We start from the raw sequence: 22,670 nt of genomic DNA, 5'->3' as shown, positions 1-22,670 counted from the left end.
AAGTGCTGGCATCTCATATGGGCACCAGTTCGAGTCCCGGGTGCTTCACTTCTTTTTTTTTTTTTTTTTTTTTGACAGGCAGAGTGGACAGTGAGAGAGAGAGAGACAGAGAGAAAGGTCTTCCTTTGCCGTTGGTTCACCCTCCAATGGCCGCCGCGGCCGGCGCGCTGCGGCCGGCGCACCGCGCTGATCCGATGGCAGGAGCCAGGAGCCAGGTGCTTTTTCCTGGTCTCCCATGGGGTGCAGGGCCCAAGCACCTGGGCCATCCTCCACTGCACTCCCTGGCCACAGCAGAGGGCTGGCCTGGAAGAGGGGCAACCGGGACAGAATCCGGCGCCCCGACCGGGACTAGAACCCGGTGTGCCGGCGCCGCTAGGCGGAGGATTAGCCTAGTGAGCCGCGGCGCCGGCCCGGGTGCTTCACTTCTAATCCAGCTCTCTGCCCAGCTCTCTGCTGTGGCCTGGGGAAGCAGTAGAAGATGGCCCAAGTCCTTGGGCCCCTGCACCCATGTGGGAGACCTGGAAGAAGCTCCTGGCTCCTGGCTTCGGATTGGCGCTGCTCTGGCTGTTGCGGCCATCTGGGGAGTGAACCAGCGGATGAAAGACCTCTCTCTCTCTCTGCCTCTCTGTAACTCTGCCTTCAAATAAATAAATAAATAAATCTTTTTTTTTTTTAAAGCAAAGTTAAATGGAGTGATAGAGATCTTCCAGCCATGGGTTAACCCCCAAATGGCCTCAGTGGCTGGGGCTGGGCCAGGCAGAAGCCAGGAGTCTCGAACTTCATCTGGGTCTCCCACGTGGCTGCAGGGGCCCAGGCACTTGGGCCATCCTCCACTGCTTTCCCCGGGCACATTAGCAAGGAGCTGGATCGGAAATGGAGCAGCCTAGGCTTGAACGGGCACTCATGTGGGATGCTGGCATCCCTGGTGGTGGCTTAACCTACTGTACTACAATGCTGGCCCCAAACTCTGGTGCTCATTGACTTCTATTTTTTTAAAAGATTTGTTTATTTATTTGAAAGAGTTACACAGAAAGAGAGGCGGAGAGAGAGGTCTTCCATCCACTCGTTCACTCTCCAATTGGCTGCAACAGCCGGAGCTTGGCTGATCTGAAGTCAGGAGCTAGGAGCTTCTTCTGGGTCTCCCACGTGGGTGCAGAGGCCCAAGCACTTGGGTCCTCTTCCACTGCCTTCCCAGGCCTTAAGCAGAGAGCTAGATCAGAAGAGGAGCAGATGGGAGGCAAACCGTGGCCCATATGGGATGCCGGCACCCCAGGCGGAAGCTTAGTCCCCTGTGCTACGGTGCTGGCTCCCCTGCCTTGTATTTTAGTTGTCTTATGTTTTACATCTACATATGTTGAAACCCCTACTAGACAATGTTATAGTTTTCTTTTAAAGATTTATTTTATTTATTTGAAAGTTACAGAGAGAGAGGTAGAGAAAGAGAGAGAGGTCTTCCATCCACTGGTTCACTCCCCAGATGGCCGCCAACGGCTGGAGCTGTGCTGATCTGAAGCCAGGAGCCAGGAGCTTCTTCTGGGTCTCCCACGTGGGCGCAGGGGCCCAAGGACTTGGGCCATCTTCTGTTGCTTTCCCAGGCCATAGCAGAGAGCTGGATCGGAAGAGGAGCAGCCGGGACTAGAACTGGTGCCCATATGAGATGCTGGTGCTTCAGGCCAGGGCTTTAACTTGCTGTGCCACAGTGCTGGCCCCATAGTTTTCTTTTTTTAACAAAAGATTTATTTATTTATTGGAAACTCAGAGTGAGATGGACACACACACACACAGATATTGATCTTCCCTCTGCTGATTTACTTCCCAAATGCCCACAATAGCTGGAAGTAGGCCATGCCACCAGGAGCCAGGAAGTCCATGTGGGTCTCCCACATAAGTGGTAGGGATCCAAGTACTTGGGCCATCATTGGCCTCCCAGGAGCATTAACAAAGAAGCTAGATCAGAAGTGCCGAGTTGTAGGGACTTTCACCAGGCACTCAGATATGGGATGTGGGCACCCCATACATTAGCTTAACCTCCTGCAACAGAGTGCCTGCCTCAGTGTTAAAATTTTCATTTCAAACTGTCATGCATATTTTAAAGAACTTAAGAGGAAGGGCAGGTGGTGTGGTGTCGTGGATTAAGCTGCCACTTGCCATGCCAGCATCCCATATCAGAGCACTGGTTTTAAGTCCCAGCTACTCTACTTTTGATCCAGCTCCCTGCTAATTTGCCTGTAAAGGCAGTGGAACATTGTCCAAGTGCTTGGATCCTTGCCACCCACATGGGAGACTTTGATGGAGCTCCTGGCTTCTGTCTGGCCTAGCCCTAGCTGTTGTGACCATTTTCTTTCTCTCTCTCCATCACTGTGTCTTTCAAATAAATTTTTCTATTTGCTTCTGAAGGGTTTATTTTTTTAACTTTTATTTAATAAATATAAATTTCCAAAGTACAACTTTTGGATTATAGTGGCTTTTTCCTCCCATAACCTCCCTTCCACCCACAACCATCCCATCTCCCACTCCCTCTCCCATCCCATTCTTCATTAAGATTCATTTCCAATTCTCTTTATATATAGAAGATGAATTTAAGTATATACTAAGTAAAGATTTCAACAGTTTGCACCGACACAGAAACACAAAGTATAAAGTACTGTTTGAGTACTAATTATACCGTTAATTTACATAGTACAACACATTAAGGACAGAGATCCTACATGGGGAATAAGTGCACAGTGATTCCCATTGTTGATTTAACAATTGACACTTATTTATGACATCAGTAATCACCCGAGGCTCTTGTCATGAGCTGCCAAGGCTACGGAAGCCTTTTAAGTTCACAAACTCCGACCTTATTTAGACAAGGCCATAGTCAAAGTGGAAGTTCTCTCCTCCCTTCAGAGAAAGGTACTTCCTTTGATGGCCCATTCTTTCCGCTGGGCTCTCAGTCACAGAGATCTTTCATTTAGGTCATTTTTTTTTTTTTGCTAGAGTATCTTGGCTTTCCATGCCTGAAATACTCTCATGGTTTTTTTTAGCCCGATCCGAATGCCTTAAGGGCTGATTCTGAGGCCAGAGTGCTGTTTAGGGCATCTGCCATTCTATGAGTCTGCTGTGTATCCTGTTTCCCATGTTGGATCGTTCTCTCCTTTTTAATTCTATCAGTTATTATTAACAGACACTAGTCTTATTTATGTGACCCCTGATCGGTGACAACTAACTGAGCACCTAAAAGGAAACCTGTAGAAGTGAAATGGACACTATGAGAAACAATGACTTGATTAGCCCTTGTTCTGACTATTGAAGAAGAACTTATTCCTTTTAGTATTTTTTGTTCTACTTAATACCATTGGTTGAACTCTTTAATTAACACACAATTATTCTTTGGTGTTTAAATTTAACTGAAAAGTGATCCCTGTTAAATATAAGAGTAGGAATAAGAGAGGGAGGGGATGTACAGTTCGGCACATACTCACTCGGACTTACTCCTAATGGTAGAGCTAGAAACGTGCCAGGGGATTCCAAATCAATCCCAACAAGGTGGCATGTACCAATGCCATCTCAATAGTCAAAGTGATCAGTTTCAGTTCATAATCGATCATAATGATAAGACTAAGTGTCAAAGGGGTTAAATAAATATTTTTAAAGATTTATATATTTATATGAAAGAGTTACAGAGAAGGACAGACAGAGACAGAGATCAGTCTTCCATCTACTGGTTTGCTCCTCAAATAGCTGCAATGGATGGGGCTGGAGCAGGCGACAGCCAGGAGCTGCTTTTGGATCTCCCATGTGGGTGCAAGAGCCCAAGTACTTCGGCCATATTCTGCTGCTTTCCCAGGTGCATTAAAAGGGAGCCGAATCTGAAGTGGAGCAGTCGGGACTCAAACTGGCACCCACTTAAGATGCCAGCATCACAGGCAGAGGTTTAACCTTCTATGCCACAGTGTTGAACCCCAAATAAATCTTTTAAAAAAGAACTCGAGAAAGATAATCTGTTTACCCAAGTTTTTACCATTTCTGATAGTCTTCCTTAATTGTTGATGATTCAGATTTCTTTTTGCTATCAGTTGCCTGTTATTTCAGAACAAGTCTGCCAGCAGCACATTCTTAGTCTTCTTTCATTGACAGTCTATTTTATCTTCATGACTGAAGGAAATTTTCACTGCATATAGATTTCCTGGTGGAGTGTTCTTTTCTTTTGGCACTTTGATAATATTCCACTTCTTTCTGAACTCCACGGTTTCTGATTAGAAATCCAATCATCGCAATAGTTGTCCCCTCAATAAGGAAGGTGGTGGTTTCCCTTAGTCCTCAGCTTTCAGCAGTCTGGACCTCTTGAACCTATAGAGTAATTTCTTTAGCCAAATTTGAGAAGTCGTCAGAAATGAATTATTTTAATATTTCTTCTGTGCTACCCTCTTTCTCCTCTCCTTCTGAAACGCTGATAGCATGGATTTTGGATGTTTTGATATTGTCCCACAGATCCAGAAGCTCTCTTTTCTTTTCAATGTTTTTTTTAAAAATATTTTTCAGATTGATAATTTCTATTGATTACCTTTATGTTTACTTACTTTTGTCCATTGTCTATTGTGCTATTGAGTCCATCCAGTGGTTTATTTTAGTCCTTGTCTTTTTCAGTTTTAGACTTTTCATTTGGTTTTTCTTTATAACTTCTGTTTCTTTGGCGACTCTTTCTGTTTTTCTGTTGATTTTCAGAGGGTTTGCCCTTCTTGTGGTGTTTTCGTGATAGCTGCTTTAAAGACCTCCTCAAATAATTCCAACACCTATGGCACCTTGGTGTTAGTGTCTTTTCTCATGTGAATCGACATTTTACTAGTTGTTTGTGTACCATAAACTTATAGATAGTGCTCTGGATATTTTGAGTATGATGTTATGAGATTCTGGGTTTTGTTTAAATCCATTGGAAAATGTTGCCATTTTTTGTTTGTCATAGACAATTGGCCCTGTGGAGTTCAGGCTGAAAATTCTAATCAAACTTTCTATGTCTATGGTTTCTATGTCAGTTTAATTTCCAAACCTTTATGGTGCCATTTGGACCTCCCTCTCCCTCCCCTTCCTCTCCCTCCCCTTCCTCTTTCTCTTCTCCTCCCATTTCCCTACCTTCTCCCTCTCCTCCTCCCTCTCCCTCTCCCCCCATCCCCCTTCCTCTCCTCCTCCCCCTCCCTTTCCCTATCCCTCTTCCCCTTCGTCTCCCCCCCCTTCCCGCTCCCTCTCCTTCTCTTCCCTCTCCTCCTCTTTCCTCTTGTGCCTCTCCTCCTCCTCCTCCCTTCCTTCCCTCCTCCCCCTCTCTCCTCCTTCTCTCCTCCTCTCCCCCTTCCCTCTTCCCGTCCTTCTCCTCCCTACTCCTCCCTTCTCCCTCTCTCTCCCCACAACTCTTCCCCTCCTTCTCCTCCCTCTTCCCCTCCTCCCTGTCCCCCTCCCTCCTCTCCCTCTCCTTCCTCTCCTCTCCTCCCTCTCCCTCTCGCCCTCCCCTCCCCCTCTCCTCTCCTCCTCCCCCTTTCTCTGTCCTTTTCCCTCCCCTCCCCCACCTCCTCCCCTCCCCTCCCTCTCCCCCTCCTCCTACCCTCCCTCTCCCTCTCCTTATCACCCTCCCTCTTCTCTCTCTCCCCCTTCCCCCCTCCCTCCCTCTCTTCTTCCCTCTTCCCTCTCCCCCTTCTGTTCCCTCTCCCCCTCACTTTCTGTTCCCTCTCCCCCTTCCACTCCCTCTTCCCTTCCCTCTCCTCCCTCTCCCCACTTCCTCCCTTCTCTCCCTCCCTCCCTCTCCTCTTCCCTCTCCTCCCTCTCCCCTTCCCTTCCTCTCCCCTCCCTCTTCCTCCTCCTCCCTCTTGCCCTCCTTCTCCCTCTTCCCTCCCTGTCCTCCCTCCCACCCTTCTGCCTTCCCCCTCCTCTTCCCTCTCCCCCTCCTCTTCCCTCTCCCCCTCCTCTTCCCTCTCCCCCTCCTCTTCCCTCTCCCCCTCCTCTTCCCTCTCCCCCTCCTCTTCCCTCCCCCTCCCTCTCCCCGTCCTCTCCTCCCTCTCCCCCTTTCCTCCACCTCTCCTCTCACTCCTCCCCTCCCCCCTCTTTCCTTTCCCCCTCCTTTTCCTCCCTCTCCCCTCCCTCTCCCTCTCCCTTTCCCCCTCCCCCTCCCTCTCCCCCTCCCCCTCCCTCTCCCCCTCCCCTTCCCTCTCCCACTCCTCCTCCCTCTCCTCCCTCTCCTCCTCCATCTCCTCCCCCTCTCTTTCCTCTCCACTTCCCTCTCCTCCCTTCCCCCTCCCTCTCTTCCCCCTCCCCTTCCCTTTCCCCCTCCTCCTCCTTCTCCTCCCCCCTCCTCCTCCCCCCTCCTCTCCTTCCTCTTCCCCTCCCCCTCTCCCTTTCCTCCCTCTCGCTCTTCTCTGTCCCCTCCTCTCCTCCCTCTTCCCCTGCTCCTCCCTCTCCTCTCTCCTCCCTCTCCTCCCTCTCCCCCTCCCCTCCCTCCCCTCCCTCTCCTCCCTCTACCCCCTCTACCCCCTTCCTCCCTTTCTCCCTCCCCCCTCCTCCCCTTCCTTCTCCTCCCTCTTCCCTCTCTCCCCCTCTTCTCCTCTTCTCTCTCTCTCTCTCTCTCTCTCTCTGTGTGTGTGTGTGTGTGTGTGTGTGTGAGAGAGAGAGAGAGAGAGAGACACACACACACACACACACCCCAACTAATTCTTCAGCCATTCTGAGATGTAGGCCGTGGTCCATCCCTTACTTCAGTTCTCAAATTATTTGCTTTTCTGTTTAGGATTAGATCTACACATTCACAGCTTAAAGATAAGCCCAGGAGTTGACCTATGATTTTGTGGAGTTCTTTTCCTGAACTCTTCCCCTCCATAATTTCTTTTCTACTTTTGATTTCCTTTCAGTACTGCCTATTCCCTCCCTTTTACAGACAAATGGGACTTAACTTAGGCTGCTGTGTTGTACTTTCCCCAGCTGTGTCCATGGATAGGAACAAGTGGCAGATTAACAGAGAAAAGAATGAAATTCCCACCCTCTTAGAAGCATAGTGCCTCCAAAAAGAGAGGAAGATTCTCTTCCCTCTGGATTTATTTTTTTTAAATTATCTTATTTGAGGAGGGTGAGGAGAAAGAAAGAAAGAGAGACTAAGAAATTTCATCCTCTGGCCCATTCCCCAAATGCCGACATTGACTGAGGCTGGGGCAGGCGAAAGCCTGAAGCTGGAAGCTTAATCCAAGTCTGCCATGTGAGTGATGGGGACTGAAGTACCTGAGCTGTCACATGCTACCTCCCAGGGTGTGCGTTAGCAGGAAGCTGGAATTTGGAGCAGAGCTGGAACTTGAATCCAGGTACTCCAATATGGGATGTGGGCATCCCAACTGGAGTCTTAACTAGTAGGCCGAATACCTTCCCTCTGGCTTTTGGGTGACAATTGGGCTCCACTTCTGTTCTTGTTTTTGCTATTACTGCTGCTGGATTTTCTGCTGTCTGGGATATTCTCTCAAGACATAACTGCAAAATGGGGGCCAACATTGTGGTGTAGCAGATTGAGCTGCTGCTTGCAATGCCAACATCCCATATCGGAATGCCTCTTTAAGTCCTGGCTGCTCCACTTCCAATCTAGCTCCCTGCTAATGCGCCTAGGAAGGCAGGGGAAGAAAGTCCAAGTAGATGGCCCTTGCCACCCACATCAGAGACCAGGATGGAGTTCCTGGTGCCTGACTTCTGCCAGCCTGGCTTGGACTTGGCTGTTGCAGTAATTTGGGGGAGTGAACCAGTGGGTGGGAGATCTCTTTATCTTTGTCTCTCCTCCTTTCTCTGTGTTTCAAATAAATAAAATAAATAAATCTTTTTTAAAAAGCAAAATGGATTTCCCTCACTCTCTCTGAGCATCAGGAATTCCCTTTACCATTCTTCAAGCAACATCTAGAAAGTTCTTTGTAAACACTTGCTATGTGTCTTCAGTGCTGTCTTCTTGATTTGAAGCTGCCTTGCTCCTGGGCCAGAGAACAAGTGGCAAACTCACAGTCTCTTTGGTGGTACTTCAAATTCTGGCCTTTTCCCCTGATCAGCCTGCTACTTTTTGAAATAACTTTTCAGAAACATCACATCACCACTTCATGTGTTCTGTCTAGGTTTTATAACTGTATTCAGTGGGAGAGATAGGATGGAATGTGCTTACTCCGTCTTGGAACCTTGCAGCCCGATGCTGTCCTACACTCCGCAGCCCACAGGAACTAAGATCTCTGGGTGTGTGCCTGTGTGCTCCAACTGCTGGGTACCATTCTGCCACCTCAGCTGCTGCTTACCACCAACATTTGGGGCTTCTCACAAGCTCTAATAGCACTGTCATTAAGCTGCTGACAGATGTGGCAAGCAGTGGGATGGTTGGCTATGTGTTCACATGTCTTTTTAAACAAATTCTTGTTTCATCAGGATGTCTCTGATGCCTAGCATTTTCTCTTCTCCTTTTTTAAAAGATTTATTTATTTAATTGAAAGAGTGACAAACAAGGAGAGGCAGAGAGAGGGTGAGAGGGGGAGAGGGAGGGAGGTTGGTCTTCCATCCACTGGTTCACTCTCCAAATGGTTGCAGTAGCCAGACCTGCACTGATCTGAAACCAGGAGCCAGGAGCTTCCTGAAAGTCCCCCTCGTGGGTGCAGGGGCCCAAGGACTTGGACCATCTTCCACTGCTTTCCCAGGCTGTAGCAGAGAGCTGGTTCAGAAGTGAAGCAGCTGAGACTTGAACCAGCACCCATATGGGATGTTGGCACTGCAGGCGGCAGCTTTACTTGCTACGCCACAGTGCTGGCACCTCTCTTCTGCTCTTATAAAAGAAATAGAAACCTTTTTCATTACAAATAGAGCACTTGCACCTTATAAAAATCCAAGCAAGTCAAGACTATAATAGGAATGTGAATGTAAAAACCCATGATTGGATACATTGTCATCTGGAGAGGATTCATCTTCAGGGTTCGATAAATGTTGCCAGGGAAGTTTATCTTTTATATATATAACCCTTACTAATTCTCTTTCCCTCCATCGTTACCTTTGATTTCCTTTCTCCCCCTTATGTATTTATATCTAATTAGTCATTTTTATGTTCTTTCCATTTTCCTCCTATCCTTCCTAAGGCTTCTGAATTCACTCTTTTACTACTACTTTTGTGTTAGAAGAACTTTGTTGTGGTTGGCTTTGTGGCTGGTAAAGCTGCTGCCTGGGATGCCAGCATCCCATATGGGTGCCCATATGGGTTGCTCCACTTCCCAACCAGCTCCCTGTTAATGGCTTGGGAAAGCAGCAGAAGATGGCCCAATGTTTGGGCTCCTATACCCATGTGGAGAACCTGGATAAAGCTCCTGGCTTCAGGCTTCATGTTGGCCAGCCCTGGCTGTTACAGCAATCTGGGGAGTGAACCAGTAGATGGAAAATTGCTCTGTTTCTCCCTCTCTCTGCAGTTCTACCTTTCAAATACATATATACATACATACAGGGGTCGGCGCTGTGGCTTAGTGGATAAAGCCACCGCCTGCAGTGCTGGCATCCCATGTGGGCACTGGATCAAGTCCCGGCTGCTCCACTTCCAATCCAGCTCTCTGCTATGGCCTGGGAAAGCAGTAGAAGATGGCCCAAGTCCTTGGGCCCCTGCACCCACTTGGGGGACCCAGAAGCTGCTCCTGGCTTCAGATTGGCACAGCTCCGGCCATTGTGGCCAATTGGGGGAGTGAACCAACAGATGGAAGATCTCTCTCTGCCTCTCTGTAACTCTGCTTCTCAAATAAATAAATAAATAAATCTTTTTTTAAGAAAAATACATATATACTTACATCTTTTAAAACAGAACAACAACTTTGGGCACTTTTTAAGGGTAGGTCTGCCAATGACAAGTTTTTTGTTTTCCTTCATCACAAATGTTTTGATTTCCCCTTCATTTGTGAAGGATGACTTTGCCAGATGGAAAATTTGTGATTGACAGTTCTTTCCTTTAGCTCTTAGAAAATACATATTATGCCTCCTCTTTCTGGTTTCCTCAGTTTCTGGTGAGAGATCTGCTGTCATTGAAAGTGTTTTTTAATATAGATAATTCACTGTTTCTCTATGACTGCTTTCAGGATTGTTTTGTTCACTTTTAGTTTTTAGAAATTTAAGTTTGACATGGATTGGCACAGATTTCTTTTTTTAAAGGATTTATTTATTTTTACGTAGAAGGAGAGGCAGAGAGAGAGAGAGGCAGAGAGAGAGAGAGAGAGAGAGAGAGAGAGATCTTCCATCTGCTGGTTCACTCCCCAATTGACTGCAATGGCTGGAGGTGCGCCAATCTGAAGCCAGGAGCTTCTTCCAGGTCTCCCATGCGTGTGCAGGGGCTCAAGGGCTTGGATGATCTTCTGCTTTCCCAGGCCATAGCAGAGAGTTGGGTCAGAAGTGGAGCAGCCGGGACTCGAACTGGTGCCCATATGAGATGCTGGTGCTGCAAGCGGCAGCTTTACCCGCTACGCCACAGCGCCGGCCCCAGGCACAGATTTTTTGGGTGTATCCTATTATGAATTTATGCAGCACCTTGAATTTTTAGGTTTATGTCTTTTACCAAATTTGGCACATTTTCAGCCTTTATTTCTTTGCTGTTAGCTACATTCCATTTCTCCTTTCCTGGTACATTAGTGATTTGAATATTGGTCTTTTGTTGATCTATTGTTCTCTGAGATTCTGTCAGTTTTTTTTTCAAACCACTTTTATAATGTCTGTCCATTTGGTTCTCTTATTTCATGACTCCTATTTCTGCATGTGTGTAAATTCTTCTTCTTCTTTTTTTTTTTAAAAAAAGGTTTATTTGAAGAGCAGAGTTATATATAGAGAGATATTCCATCTGTGGTTCATTCCCCAAATTGCCACAATTGCTGGGGCTGGGCAAGGCTGAAGCCAGGAGCTTAGAACTCCATCTGGGTCTCCCATGTGGGTGGCAGGGCCCAAACACTTAGACCATGCTCTACTGATTTCTCAGGTGCATTAGCAGGAAGCTGGATTGGCATTGGAGCAGCCAGGACTTGAGCCTGCACTCCTATGGGATGTCAGCATCACAGGCAGTAACAACCTGTTGTGCACAATGCTGGCCCCAGATGAAGTAAAATCTGTCTTCATGTTCACTGAGTCAATCCTTTGTCATCTCCACTAAACTATTGAGCCCATTCAGTGAGTTTTTAGTATACTTACTGTACTTTTTCACTTTTATAATGTCCATTCGGTTCTCTTATTTCATGACTCCTATTTCTGTGTTGAGATTTTCAGTTTTTATTTATCTTAGGAGAATTTTTAATTGTTGAAACGTTTTTATGTTGGCTGCTTTATTTATTTTAAAGGCATAGTTACAAAGGGAGAGAGGGAGGTATTTCCATACACTGGTTCACTCCCCAATTGGTCATAATGGTTGGGCTGGGCCAGGTGGAAGCCAGGAGCTTAGAACTCCATCTGGGTCTCCGATATGGGTGACAAGGGCCCAAGCACTGGACCATCCTCCAGTGACTTCTCAGGTATATTAGCAGGGAGCTGGATTCGGAAGTGGAGCAGCTGAGACTTGAACTCATGCTCATGTGGGTTGTTGGCATTGCAGGCAGCAGCTGAACCTACTGTACCGTGACACTGGTCCCTGCTTGAATCTTTATAGGATGTTATGGGCAGAATTGTGTTCCCCCCAAATTTGTATGTGTACATCATGATTAGTGCAGACACCACACTTAAATGGCCCAGTCCCACAAGACTGTCTCCATTTCAGATGTCAGCCCCAAGTGGGGTTACCCAGGCTACCTGAACTTCTGCTCAGTCAACTACAAATTCAAGCGTTATCACAAACCCGTTTCAGTTTCAATAATTTGCTGTAACATTTCCTAGAACTCAGGAAACTGTTTTACTTATTCTTACTGGTTTATTATAAAGGAAACAACTCAGGAGCAATCAAATGGAAGAGATGTATGGAGCGAAGGCTACGGCAGGGGCAGAGCCTCCATGTCTTCTCAAGGTGCGGTGCCCTCTCCGAACTTGGATAGGTTCACAGCCCTGGGTGCTAACCTCTCGTTTGGGGTTTTTCTGGAGGTTCCATTCCATAGGCCTACTTGATCAAATCACTGGCCATTTGGTGGGGATCCCAATCTCTTGGCCCTCTGCCCTCCCCAGAGGTCTGGGAGTGCGACTGAAAGTTTCCATTTTGTAATGGTGGGTCTGTTTTTTCTGGTGACCAGCTCTCATCTGGAAACTCTCTAGGGGCACTATAAATCATATCATTAGCATAGAAAATATAAATTGTAAAATATAAATTGTAAAGGTTTTGGGAGTTCAATGCCAAGAACTAAGGGCAAAACCCAAGTAACTTTTTGTTATACTACAGAATGTTGCGTTTGTTACCTGCTTCAGTCTTGGGGTCTCTCTCACGAGAGTGGCTATGAATGCTAGCTTTGCTGTGATGGGGCTCTAGAGGATGTGGTTTTGGGTGTTTACAGTGTGCCTTTCACATGACACTTTATCCTCGTGGACAGCCTAATGCCTAAGTGTCTGACCTGTGACTGGGTGTTCCTCCCACAGGGAACTGGTTTATACTGTGGCTCTTGTCTGACTCGTCTCCAGTTTATTCCTGCCAGCATACCTACTCTCTAGGAAAGCCAAGATCTGGGAAGAAGTTGGCTTCAGGTGTGCCAGTCAGGCAGGAAGGAGAAGGCAGTTCAACAAAACCCATGAAGAAAAACAGTGTATTACTTAGGATTCCAAGGAGAGAAAGGGAGGTTTTGAGATCTGTGGGTTATCATTGCCTCTGTTGGGGTCCAGAGTGTTACCTTAGATGGGTTTCCCTGGGGGTGTTATTTTTTAAGGTTTATTTATTTATTTGAAAGGCAAAGCTACAGCAGGGAAGGGGGGCAAAGACAGAGATCTTCCATCCACTGGTTCACTCCCCAAATGGTCACAATGTCTGAGGCTGGGAAGATCCAAAGCCAGGATCTAGGAGCTCTGGGTCTCCTATGTGGGTGGCAGGGGCCCAGGGGCTTGGGCCATGTTCCGCTGCTTTCCCAGGTGCATTAGGAGGGAGCTGGATTGCAAGTGGAGCAGCCAGGACTTGAACCGGCACCAACTTGTGATGCTGGCACCACAGGCAGTGGTTTCACTCATTAGGACACAGCACCAGTCCTGGGGGAATTCTAACTGGTGGGTTTAAAGGAAGCAGGCCAAATTCCCTGGAATCATACTGTGACTGAGAGAGAGTATGTAAGTTAGTTTTTGGGGGTTACTACAATAAAATACCTGAGGCGACTAACTTTTTATATTATATAAAGAGAAAATGCATATTTAGCTCACAGCTATGGAGTTTCAAGTCCAAAATTTGGCAGCCTCTTTGGCTTGGTGTTTAGTGAAGATGGTGGGTAACAGTGGAGGGGGATTTACAGAGGATCACATGGTGAGCCAGGAAGCAGAGCGAGTATTTAGTCTCAGTCTTTCGTTTTCATAACACTTGTGGAGACTGATGGCACATCCCCAGTGACTGATGGACTTCCCAGTAGGCCCCAGCTCCAAACACTTTTTTTTTTAACTTTTATTTAATGAATATAAATTTCCAAAGTACAGCTTATGGATTACAATGGCTTCCCCCCCATAACGTCCCTCCCACCCGCAACCCTCCCCTTTCCCACTCCCTCTCCCCTTCCATTCACATCAAAATTCATTTTCGATTCTCTTTATATACAGAAGATCAGTTTAGCATACATTAAGTAAAGATTTCAACAGTCCAAACACTATTACCTGTTAATTTATGACTTCAGGTATTAGAGTCCTGTATGAATTCTTGGGCCAAATCATATTCAGACCATAGCAGGTGGTTGCAGTGTATCTGCACTGTCCATGTAGGGGGTGAGGGTCTACAAGGCGAGTTGGGTAGTTTGTATCTAGCTGTCTCCAAGGGAGGCAGTCATCAGTAGGTGGCATATAAGACATAATTGGATTGAACAGATTGAGGAACTGGGTGGAGGCAGAGACCTGGAGACTGTGTCAGGGATGACTGAGCCCTGCCTCTGATATAAGTCCAACGTATATCCAAAGTAGATGCCAAAGCAACATACAATTATGGGAATTTAGTACATAGGGGACGAATAGTGCTTCCTGGGCTGGGGGCTTGTGATGTCCAGAGTTCTCGCTGCTGGATCTGCAGGGTGCCTGGTGTCTCGGGGTTCTTTGACCAGCAGGGATATGAGCATTTCTCAGCTGGCTGGGTGCTTGTGTGGGGATCCACTGTCAGTGGTGTCTGACTGCCAGTCAGTCTCTGGTTGAGTGGGGAAGAAGAGCAGTCTCCTTGCTGGCTTATTGCCAGCGGGGCTCCTACACAGTCTCCTTTGCTGGGGGCACAGTTTGGTGTTGCTGGAGGGACTCTTGTTGAGTTGGGGGCAGACCAAGACTACCCAGGCTGCTTTCTGTTGCTGGGTTAGGGGTTTAGAGAAGTTGTTGGTTCCCTAACCAGTTTGCTTTCTGGTTTCCTCCTTTTGGAATTGTATTTTGGCTGTGTCTTGCATTACTTCCAGGGTTTGTCATTGTGCTTAATGGGGAGGAGGAGGGAGAGGTGTCTGTGCCATTGTGTCCATGCTAGAAATCTACTTTCTCTTACCTCTCTTTTGAAACAAGGCACGTACAGGTACATGTTGCCAACTGTGGTTTTCATTCTGTGTAATTTGATGAATGCCTACTGAGTAATTCAAGTGTGGTTATCTTTGTGCATCAGACTAGAGAATGGTCTTTTCCTTCTTCACAACTGCGCATAATTATTGCACAGGTTGAGCATCCCTAATCTCCAAATCCAAAATCTGAAATACTCCCAAATCCAACTTTTTGAGGGCTAATGTAATGCCACAAGTGGAAAATTCCACGCTTGACCTCCTTTGATGGGTCACATCAAAACACAGGCACACTAAAAGTGTTATATCAAATTACCTTCAGCCTATGTACATAAGGTGTATATGAAACTTAAATAAGTTTCTTTATTTTTTAATGATTTATTTATTTATTTGAAAGAGATACACTGAGAGGAGTGGCAGAGAGAATGAGAGAGGTCTTCCATCCACTGGTTCACTCTCCAAATGGCCGCAATGGGCGGAGCTGCGCTGATCCGAAGCCAGGAGTCAGGAGCTTCTTCCGGGTCTCTCATGCGGGTGCAGGGGCCCAAGGAGTTGGGCCATCTTCTACTGCTATCCCAGGCCATAGCAGAGAGCTGGATCAGAAGAGGAGCAGCCGGGACGTGAACCGGCGCCCGGTTGGGATGCCAGCACTGCAGGTGGTGGCTTTACACGCTATGCCACAGCACTGGCCCCTAGACTGATCTTGATGCCTAGATCTGCCTTCTGACTCTGGGACTGCAGCCTCCAACTTGGGTGGACCCTGGTAGGCCTTGGTGATAGCTGATATAATTTGGTTCTAGCCACCATGTGGAAGACCCGGATTGAATTCCTCCTAGTGCTTGGCTTCAAGCCATTGTAGGCATCTGGGGAGTAAATCAGGGATGGGAGCACTATGTCTATCTTTATCTCTGTCTTGTAGACATTCATTTTCTTTGTTCTTAGAAGTATGTAGAGGTCTCTGGAATCCTACCTTCAGGAACTCAGAATCCATTCAGAGCCTTTGGATCTGCAACAGGAGAGTCAAAGCCAGGAGCTTCCTCCAGGTTTCCCATGGGGTACAGAGGCCCAAGCACTTGGATCATCCTCTCCTGCTTTTCCACACCATTAGCAAAGAGCCGGACTGGAAGAGGAGCAGCTCAGACAAAGACTGGCAACCATATGGGATGCTGACAACAGAGGCAGAGACTTAGCCTACTATACCACAGCACTGGCCCCTACAAGGAGCTCTTAAAAATCAAGGTGAGGGGCCAACACTGTGGCGTAGCAGGTTAAGCCACCGCTTGTGGTGCCGGCATCCCATAGGGGTGCCAGTTGGAGACCCGGCTGCTCCAATTCCAATCCAGCTCTCTGCTATGTCCTGGGAAAGCAGTAGAAGATGGCCCAAGTGCTTGGGCCCCTGCACCCACGTGGGAGACCTGGAAGAAGCTCCTGGCTCCTGGTTTCAGATTGGCGCAGCATGGGCCACTGCGGCTACTTGGGGAGTGAACCAGCAGATGGAAGACCTTTCTTTCTCTCTGCCTCTCTTTCTCTGTGTAACTCTCACTTTCAAATAAATAAATAAATCTTTTAAAAAAATTAAGGTTAAAGGGGCTGGCATTGGGGTGTATCAGGCTAAGTTTCTGCCTGCGATGCTGGCATCCCATATGGGCACCAGTTCACTTCCGTCGACTGGTTCACTCGTAAGCTGCTGTCTGTGATGCTGGCATCCAATGGGTGCACTGGTTCAAGTCCAATATGCTCCACTTTGATCCAGTTCCCTGCTAATTTGCCTGGGAAAGCAGCAGAAGATGGCCCAAGTGTGTGGACCCCTGCAACCAACAAGGGAGAGGTAGGTGTAGTTCCAGGCTCCTGGCTTCAGCCTGGCTCAGACCATTGTGGCCATTTGTGGAGTGAACCAGTGAGTGGAGGATCACTTTGTCTCTCTCTAACTCTGCCTTTCAAATAAGTAAATCTTCATAAAAACATTTTTAACAGGCAGAGAGTGAGCAAGCACTCTCATCTGCTGTTTCATTCCCGAATGTCTGAAATGGCCTGAAGCCAGACGAGACTGAATCTGGGAGCTCAGAACTCAGGCCAGGTCTGCCATGTCGTGTGGCAGGGACCCAAGAGCTTGAGCCATCACCTGCTGCCTCCCTGAGTGTGCATCAGCAGGAAGCTGGAATCTGGTTCACAGCTGGAACTCAAACCCGGACACTGATTAGGAGATGTGGGTATCCTAACCAGAGGCTTAACTGCGAGGCCAGATACACACCCTGTTTTTGTGGTTATATTTGACAGTCTTTTATTACACGGGTTTTTTTTTTAAGTTTTTATTTATTTATTTGAGAGGTAGAGTTACAGTGAGAGACACAGTAAGAGACACATTTGGGGTTCACTCCCCAAATGGCTGCAATGACCGGAGCTGTGCTGATCCGAAGCCAGGAGCCAGGTGTTTCTTCCTGATCTCCCACACTGGTGCAGGGGCCCAAGGACTTGGGCCATCTTCTACTGCTTTCCCAGGCCACAACAGAGAGCTGGATTGGAAGAGGAGCAGCTGGGATTAGAACCGGCGCCCATATGGGATGCCGGCACTGCAGGTGGAGGATTAACCTACTGTGCCACGGCGCCGGCTGCTACATGGGGTTTTTATTCATACTTAGTCTTTTCCTGCAGTCATCATAGAGGTGTTTAAGCCATTTTTTCTTCAGCCTGGCCCAGCCTCCGGCCAGTTCAGTCATTTGGGAAATGAACCAGTGGGTGAAAGTGCTTGCTCCCTCACTCTCTCTGCCTATTAAATTAATTTTTAAAAAATTTTTGTGGTAAAGATTTATTTATTTATTTGAAGGAGTTTCAGAGAGAGGGAGAGACAGATCTTCCATCTGCTGGTCTACTCCCCTAAAGGGCCACAATGGCCAGGGCTGGACCAGTTTCCACTTCTGTACTTTTATTCTTGTACATGATGTGAATATGGTTGTAATTTAACCTTTTCCAGATGGCTCTGCATTTGTCCCGGCATCATTTATTTCAAAAGTGGTTATTTCACCCTGTGCTTTGAGAGAATACTTATAGCAAATATGTTTTGCTATCTGATAGGGCTATTCTCTCCCTCTATTTTTATTTCACAGTGTTTTTCTAGCTATTCTTAAACATGTATTTTTCCAGAAGATTTTCAGTATTACTTTCAGTACCGTTTAAAAGGTTGTTTCTTTATCGAACTCTCATTAAATTATAAGCCAACTTAGGGATAACTACATCTTTATGATCTTCTGTCATTCTATGAAGAGTTTCGACAGCTCTGAAGATAGAAGCAGCAATTCCCAAGGGAGATCACCCTCACCTCTCACACCAACTGCAAGTTCACTATTCCCAAAACCACTGTTGGGTTTGGTAGTTCACCTGAAGGACTCACCGAGCTTACTAAGAGTTGTTATACTTATGGCTTATAACAGTGAGAGGAAAGAGATTGGAATCAGCTGTGGGATGAAGTGCATCCATCAGCCTCCAAGCAAGTACCCAATATGGAGCTTACTTTTTTGGATATAGTATTGCTAGCTAGGTAAACTCATGTGAGTCTTAGTGTTCAGAGCTTTTACTGGGGCTTTATCACATAGTCGTGATAGTCCAGGTGCATGGTCTTAGTCTCTAGCCCCTTTCTCCTGGAGTAACCCAAGTCCCCCATCCTAAATCATGTGGTTAGTCTTTCTTATGTGGCTAGTTTCCACCATCAGTGTCAGTATCAGACTATCTATGGTTGACTGAAGGCCCCCATGCAAACGAAGATACTCCTGTAACACGGTGCCTTAAAGATTACCTTCTAGAAGCCAAGGACAGAAGGCAGCTTTTTGAGCAAGAGTAAATTATTTACTACACACTTTTTTATTTTTGCAGTTTTCAAGGTTTTATTTAAACACAAATAAAATGTGCACCTGAGTCGCCTACTCATTTTCTTTACTGCGCAGCCTGGCGTTGGGGTTGGTGACCCTGATGGCCAGCTGGGCCACTCTCTCCACAATGGCTTTGCGGTTCTTGGAGGAGACGTTGTGAGTGATCTCTGCACAGTAAGATTTGTTGCACATCAGCAGCACCTCCAGCTCCTTGACGTTGTGGACCAGGAACTTCCGGAAGCCGCTGGGCAGCATGTGCTTGGTCTTCTTGTTGCTCCCGTAGCCAATGTTGGGCATCAAGATCTGGCCCTTGAATCTTCTCCGCACCCTGTTGTCAATACCTCTGGGTTTCCGCCAGTTACGCTTAATCTTGACGTAGCGGTCCGACTGGTGGCGGATGGACTTCTTGGTCCTCTTTTTGACGATCTTGGGCTTCACCAGGGGTCTGAGGGCAGCCATGGTGCCGAGGAGAGGGCAGCCACCTCCGGAGGCAGCGCCAAGGAAGAGAACTACTACACACTTTCAAGAATGAAAGATATCTTGTCATTTGTTAAGTTTATTTTTGTACCTTTCATGTTTTTTTAAAAAGATTTATTTATTTGAAAGAGTGACAGAGATCATCCATCCACTTGTTCACTCTCCAAATGGTTGCAATGGCCAGAGCTGGGCCAGGCCAAAGCCAGGAGCCCAGAACTCCATCTTAGTCTCTCATGTGGGTGGCAGGGGTCCAAGTACTTGGACCATCCTGCATTGCCTTTCTAGGATCATTAGCAAGGAGCTGGATTGCAAGCGGAGTAGCTGGGAAACAAACCAGTGCTCTGATAAGGGATGCTGGCATGGCAAATAGCAGCTTAACCCTGTGTCTCAATGCCAGCCCCTTCACAAATGTTTTAAAGTTTTAAACAAAGGTTTTCCACATTTCTTTAGAAGTTTATTCCTATTTTATTATTTTATATTTGAAAGGCAGAGATTCGGGGGGAGGGAGGGAGGGAGGGAGGGAAATATCTTCCATCTACTGGTTTACTCCCCAAATGGCCACAATGGCCGGGGCTGGGCCAGGCAGGAGCCAGAAGCTTCATCCAGGTCTCCCACGTGGGTGTCAGGGACCCAAGGACTTGGGCCATTTTCTTTTGCCTTCCCAGGCACATTCACGGGGAGGTGAATCTGAAGTGGAGCAGCTAGGTCTTGAACCGGTGCCCATATGGGATGCCAGTGCTATAGGTGGCAGCTTAACCTGTGCCACAGTGCTGGCCCCAGTCCCTATTCCTATTTTCTTTTCTTTGTTCTCCCACATATGAGGGAGAACATGCATCATTTGTCTTTCTGTGTCTGATTAATTTCACTTGACATGGTATATTCCAATTCTGCCCATTTTGTTCCAGATGATAGGATTTCATTCTTTTTTTATGGCTGAGTAGTAGTCCATTCAAGATTTTCTTTATCCATCCATCTAATGATGGATGCCTTGGTTGATTCCATATCTTGGCTATTGTGAAGAGTGTTGCAATGAACTTGGTGGAGCAAGTATCTCTGATAAAATGATTTCATGTCTTTTGGGTGTATACCCAGTAGTGTGATTGCTGGATCATATGGCAGTTCTATTTCTAGTTTATAAAGAAATCTTCACACTGTTTTCCATAGTGGCTGCACTGATTTACATTCTCACCAACAGTGTATAAGTGTTCAACCTTTCTTTACATCTTCTCCAGCATTTGTTACTTTCTGCCATTTTTGATAATAGCCATTCTGACAGGGGTGAGGTGATATGTCATTGTGGCTTTGATTTGTGTTTCCCTGATGGCTATTGATATTGAGTGTTTTTTCATGTATTTTTTGCACATTTATATTTCTTTTGAGAATTATCTATTCAGGTCCTTTGCCCATTTCTTAATTGTTGTTGAGTTTTTTTTTTTTTTTGTTTTTGTTTTTTTGTTTTTTTTTGGTGTTCTTGATATATTCTAGATATTCACCCTTTGTCAGGTAAGTAGCTTGCAAATATTTTTCTCCCATTCTATTGAAAGTCTCATCACTGTATTGTTTCCTTTGCTGTGCAGAAGCTTCTGAGTTTGTTGGAACCCTGTTTGTCCAGTTTTGTTTTTGTTGCCTGTGCTTTTGGGGTCTTATCCAAGAGATCATTGCCTACACCGTGTCTTGCAGTGTATCCCCTATATTTTCTTCTAACATTTATGATTTTAGGTCTCACCTTTAGGTTTTTGATCCATCTTTATTTGCTTTTATATATGGTAAGAAATAGCAATCTAATTTTTTTATTTCCTTTTTTCATTTTTAACTGATACCAATATTTAATGCCTTGAAATTTTCTCTCTTTACTCTTTATCCTATAGTTTTTGATACTTAAATCTTTTGTCATTTTTACAAATTCTGAAATTTTGGTTTGTATTTCCCCTCTCCCAAGAGTTGTTAATATAAGTATTTAATTTCAAGGTGAAAGATCTGTTGCTATTAATTTTCAGTTTTATTGCATTTTCATTAAAGAGTTGTTTGTGTTCTTTCTACTTTATGGAACTTACTGATTTGTGACAATATATGATTAGTGTTTTTAAGACTGGTTTATTTGAAAGGCAGAGAGAGTGCAAGAGCGCTCCCATCTGCAGGTTTACTCCCCAAATGGCCACAATGGCCAGTGTTGGGCCAGGCTGAAGCTGTGAGCCTGGAACTCCATCTTGGGCTCCCATGTGGGTAGCAGAGGCCAAGTAGTTGGACTGTTTCCACTATCTCCCCAGGCACATTAGCAGGGAGCTGGATCAGAAGTGGAGCAGCTGGGATTCCAACTGGAGCTCTGATACAGGGTACCAGCCTTGCAAGCAGCAGCTTTATATGATTATTTTTTGTGACTGCTCCTTATGGGCTTGAGAAAAAGGTATATTTTCCATGATTAGGGTGGACATTAATATTTATGTCCATAAGGTCTGCTTTATTAATCGTGTTGTTTAGGTTTTCTGTATTCTTCATTTTGTTCTAATTTTCCTGTCTTGTGCTGAAAGTAGTAGCTCCTACTGTTAGTGTTTCTGTTTCTCCTTGAATCTCCCGTGCCTGCTACTCTATGTAGATATTTGCTTGTAATTTGTTACATAGGTGTCTACTACTGATATATTTCTTTTTTAAGATTTTATTTATTTTGAAAGAGTTGGAGGGAGGGAGATCGATGTTCCATCTGCTAGTTTACTCCCAAGATGGCTGCAAGAGCTGGGGCTGAGCAGACCAAAACCAGGAGCCAGGAGCTTCATCTGGCTCTCTCGAGTGAGTGCAGGGACCTACACACTTGGGCCATCTTCCACTGCTTTTCCCAGGCCATTAGGGAGCTGGATTGGAAATGGAGCAGCAGGGACTTGAACCACCGCCCCCATGGGATGCCACTGTCAAAGGCAGTGGCTTTCCCTGCTGTGCCACACCACCAGCCCCACTGATAGATTTCTTGAAGTGGATATTAGCTTTAAAATGTCCTTTTTATGTTTAATATGTTTTTGCTTTCTGGTTCGAATTCTTATGTCGGGAGTTTCCAGTTGTTTGGTGTACCATTGCCTATTTATTATTCTTAGCCTTTCTGATTCACTTTGTTTTAGGTTTGTCTCTTGTGTATGGCATTGAGTTGGATCTTGCTTTGTGAGCCAATCTGAAAGTCTTTTCCTTTTAATAAGTCTTTTTAAAGCTTCATCCTATTTCTTGATTTGAATAACGTTTGGTCTAAACTCTGACATGTTTTATTTTATAATTGTGTGTGTTCTATTGCAATGACTACTGCCAGCAGCTGTCTAGAGCTGGGCTCAACTTAGTCCCAGACACATTAGCAGAGAGCTGGATTGGAAGAGGAGCAGCTGGGACTAGAAGCAGCGCCCATATGGGATGCCGACGCTGCAGGTGGAGGATTAACCTACTGCACCACAGTGCTGACCCCTGTGATTACAGTTTATAGCAAAGGGATAGAAGTGGGATCAGCTAAAGGGAAGAGATGCATAGGCTGAGGTCTGGGAGGGTTCCAGCTGTTGTAGTAAACTGTAGAAACTGTTGTAGTTCCCCTTCATTTTCCTATCCTAGAGCACGTCAAGAAGTGACAACATGCAAAGTATTGATGACCAGGGAAGTTAACCATGGTTTTGGTGTCTGGAATGTGATTGAATCATTGGCCACAAGGTTGAACTCGGTTTTCAGCCCCTGTCTCTTCCCTGGAGGTTGGGCT

At 46.1% G+C, this 22,670-nt stretch overlaps 1 protein-coding gene and 1 pseudogene across 34 annotated transcripts in view; one reads left to right on the top strand and one right to left on the bottom strand.

The window, feature by feature from the left end:
• LOC100353466 (uncharacterized) overlaps positions 1 to 22,670 on the top strand; it is a 45,376-nt gene that overhangs the window by 9,875 nt on the left and 12,831 nt on the right. For 12 of the 33 annotated variants that reach the window (XM_051827071.3, XM_089324428.1, XM_070066999.2 and 9 more), the window contains one exon: positions 11,899 to 11,980. The exons of the other annotated variants lie outside the window; for them this stretch is intronic. In XM_051827071.3, coding sequence (XP_051683031.1) covers positions 11,899 to 11,980 — 82 coding nt within the window. The remainder of the gene's footprint in view (positions 1 to 11,898; positions 11,981 to 22,670) is intronic. 33 annotated transcript variants of the gene reach the window in all.
• Positions 18,509 to 18,968, bottom strand: LOC100341720 (large ribosomal subunit protein eL32 pseudogene; annotated as a pseudogene). Its single transcript, XR_016228087.1, has one exon. The product of XR_016228087.1 is annotated as a large ribosomal subunit protein eL32 pseudogene (transcript).

The sequence above is a fragment of the Oryctolagus cuniculus genome, chromosome X (genome assembly GCF_051225735.1).
Source record: "Oryctolagus cuniculus isolate XC-2025 breed Fujian yellow rabbit chromosome X, ASM5122573v1, whole genome shotgun sequence".
In the NCBI taxonomy this organism is placed as follows: Eukaryota; Metazoa; Chordata; class Mammalia; order Lagomorpha; family Leporidae; genus Oryctolagus; species Oryctolagus cuniculus.
This window is presented reverse-complemented; position numbering and strand designations above follow the sequence as displayed.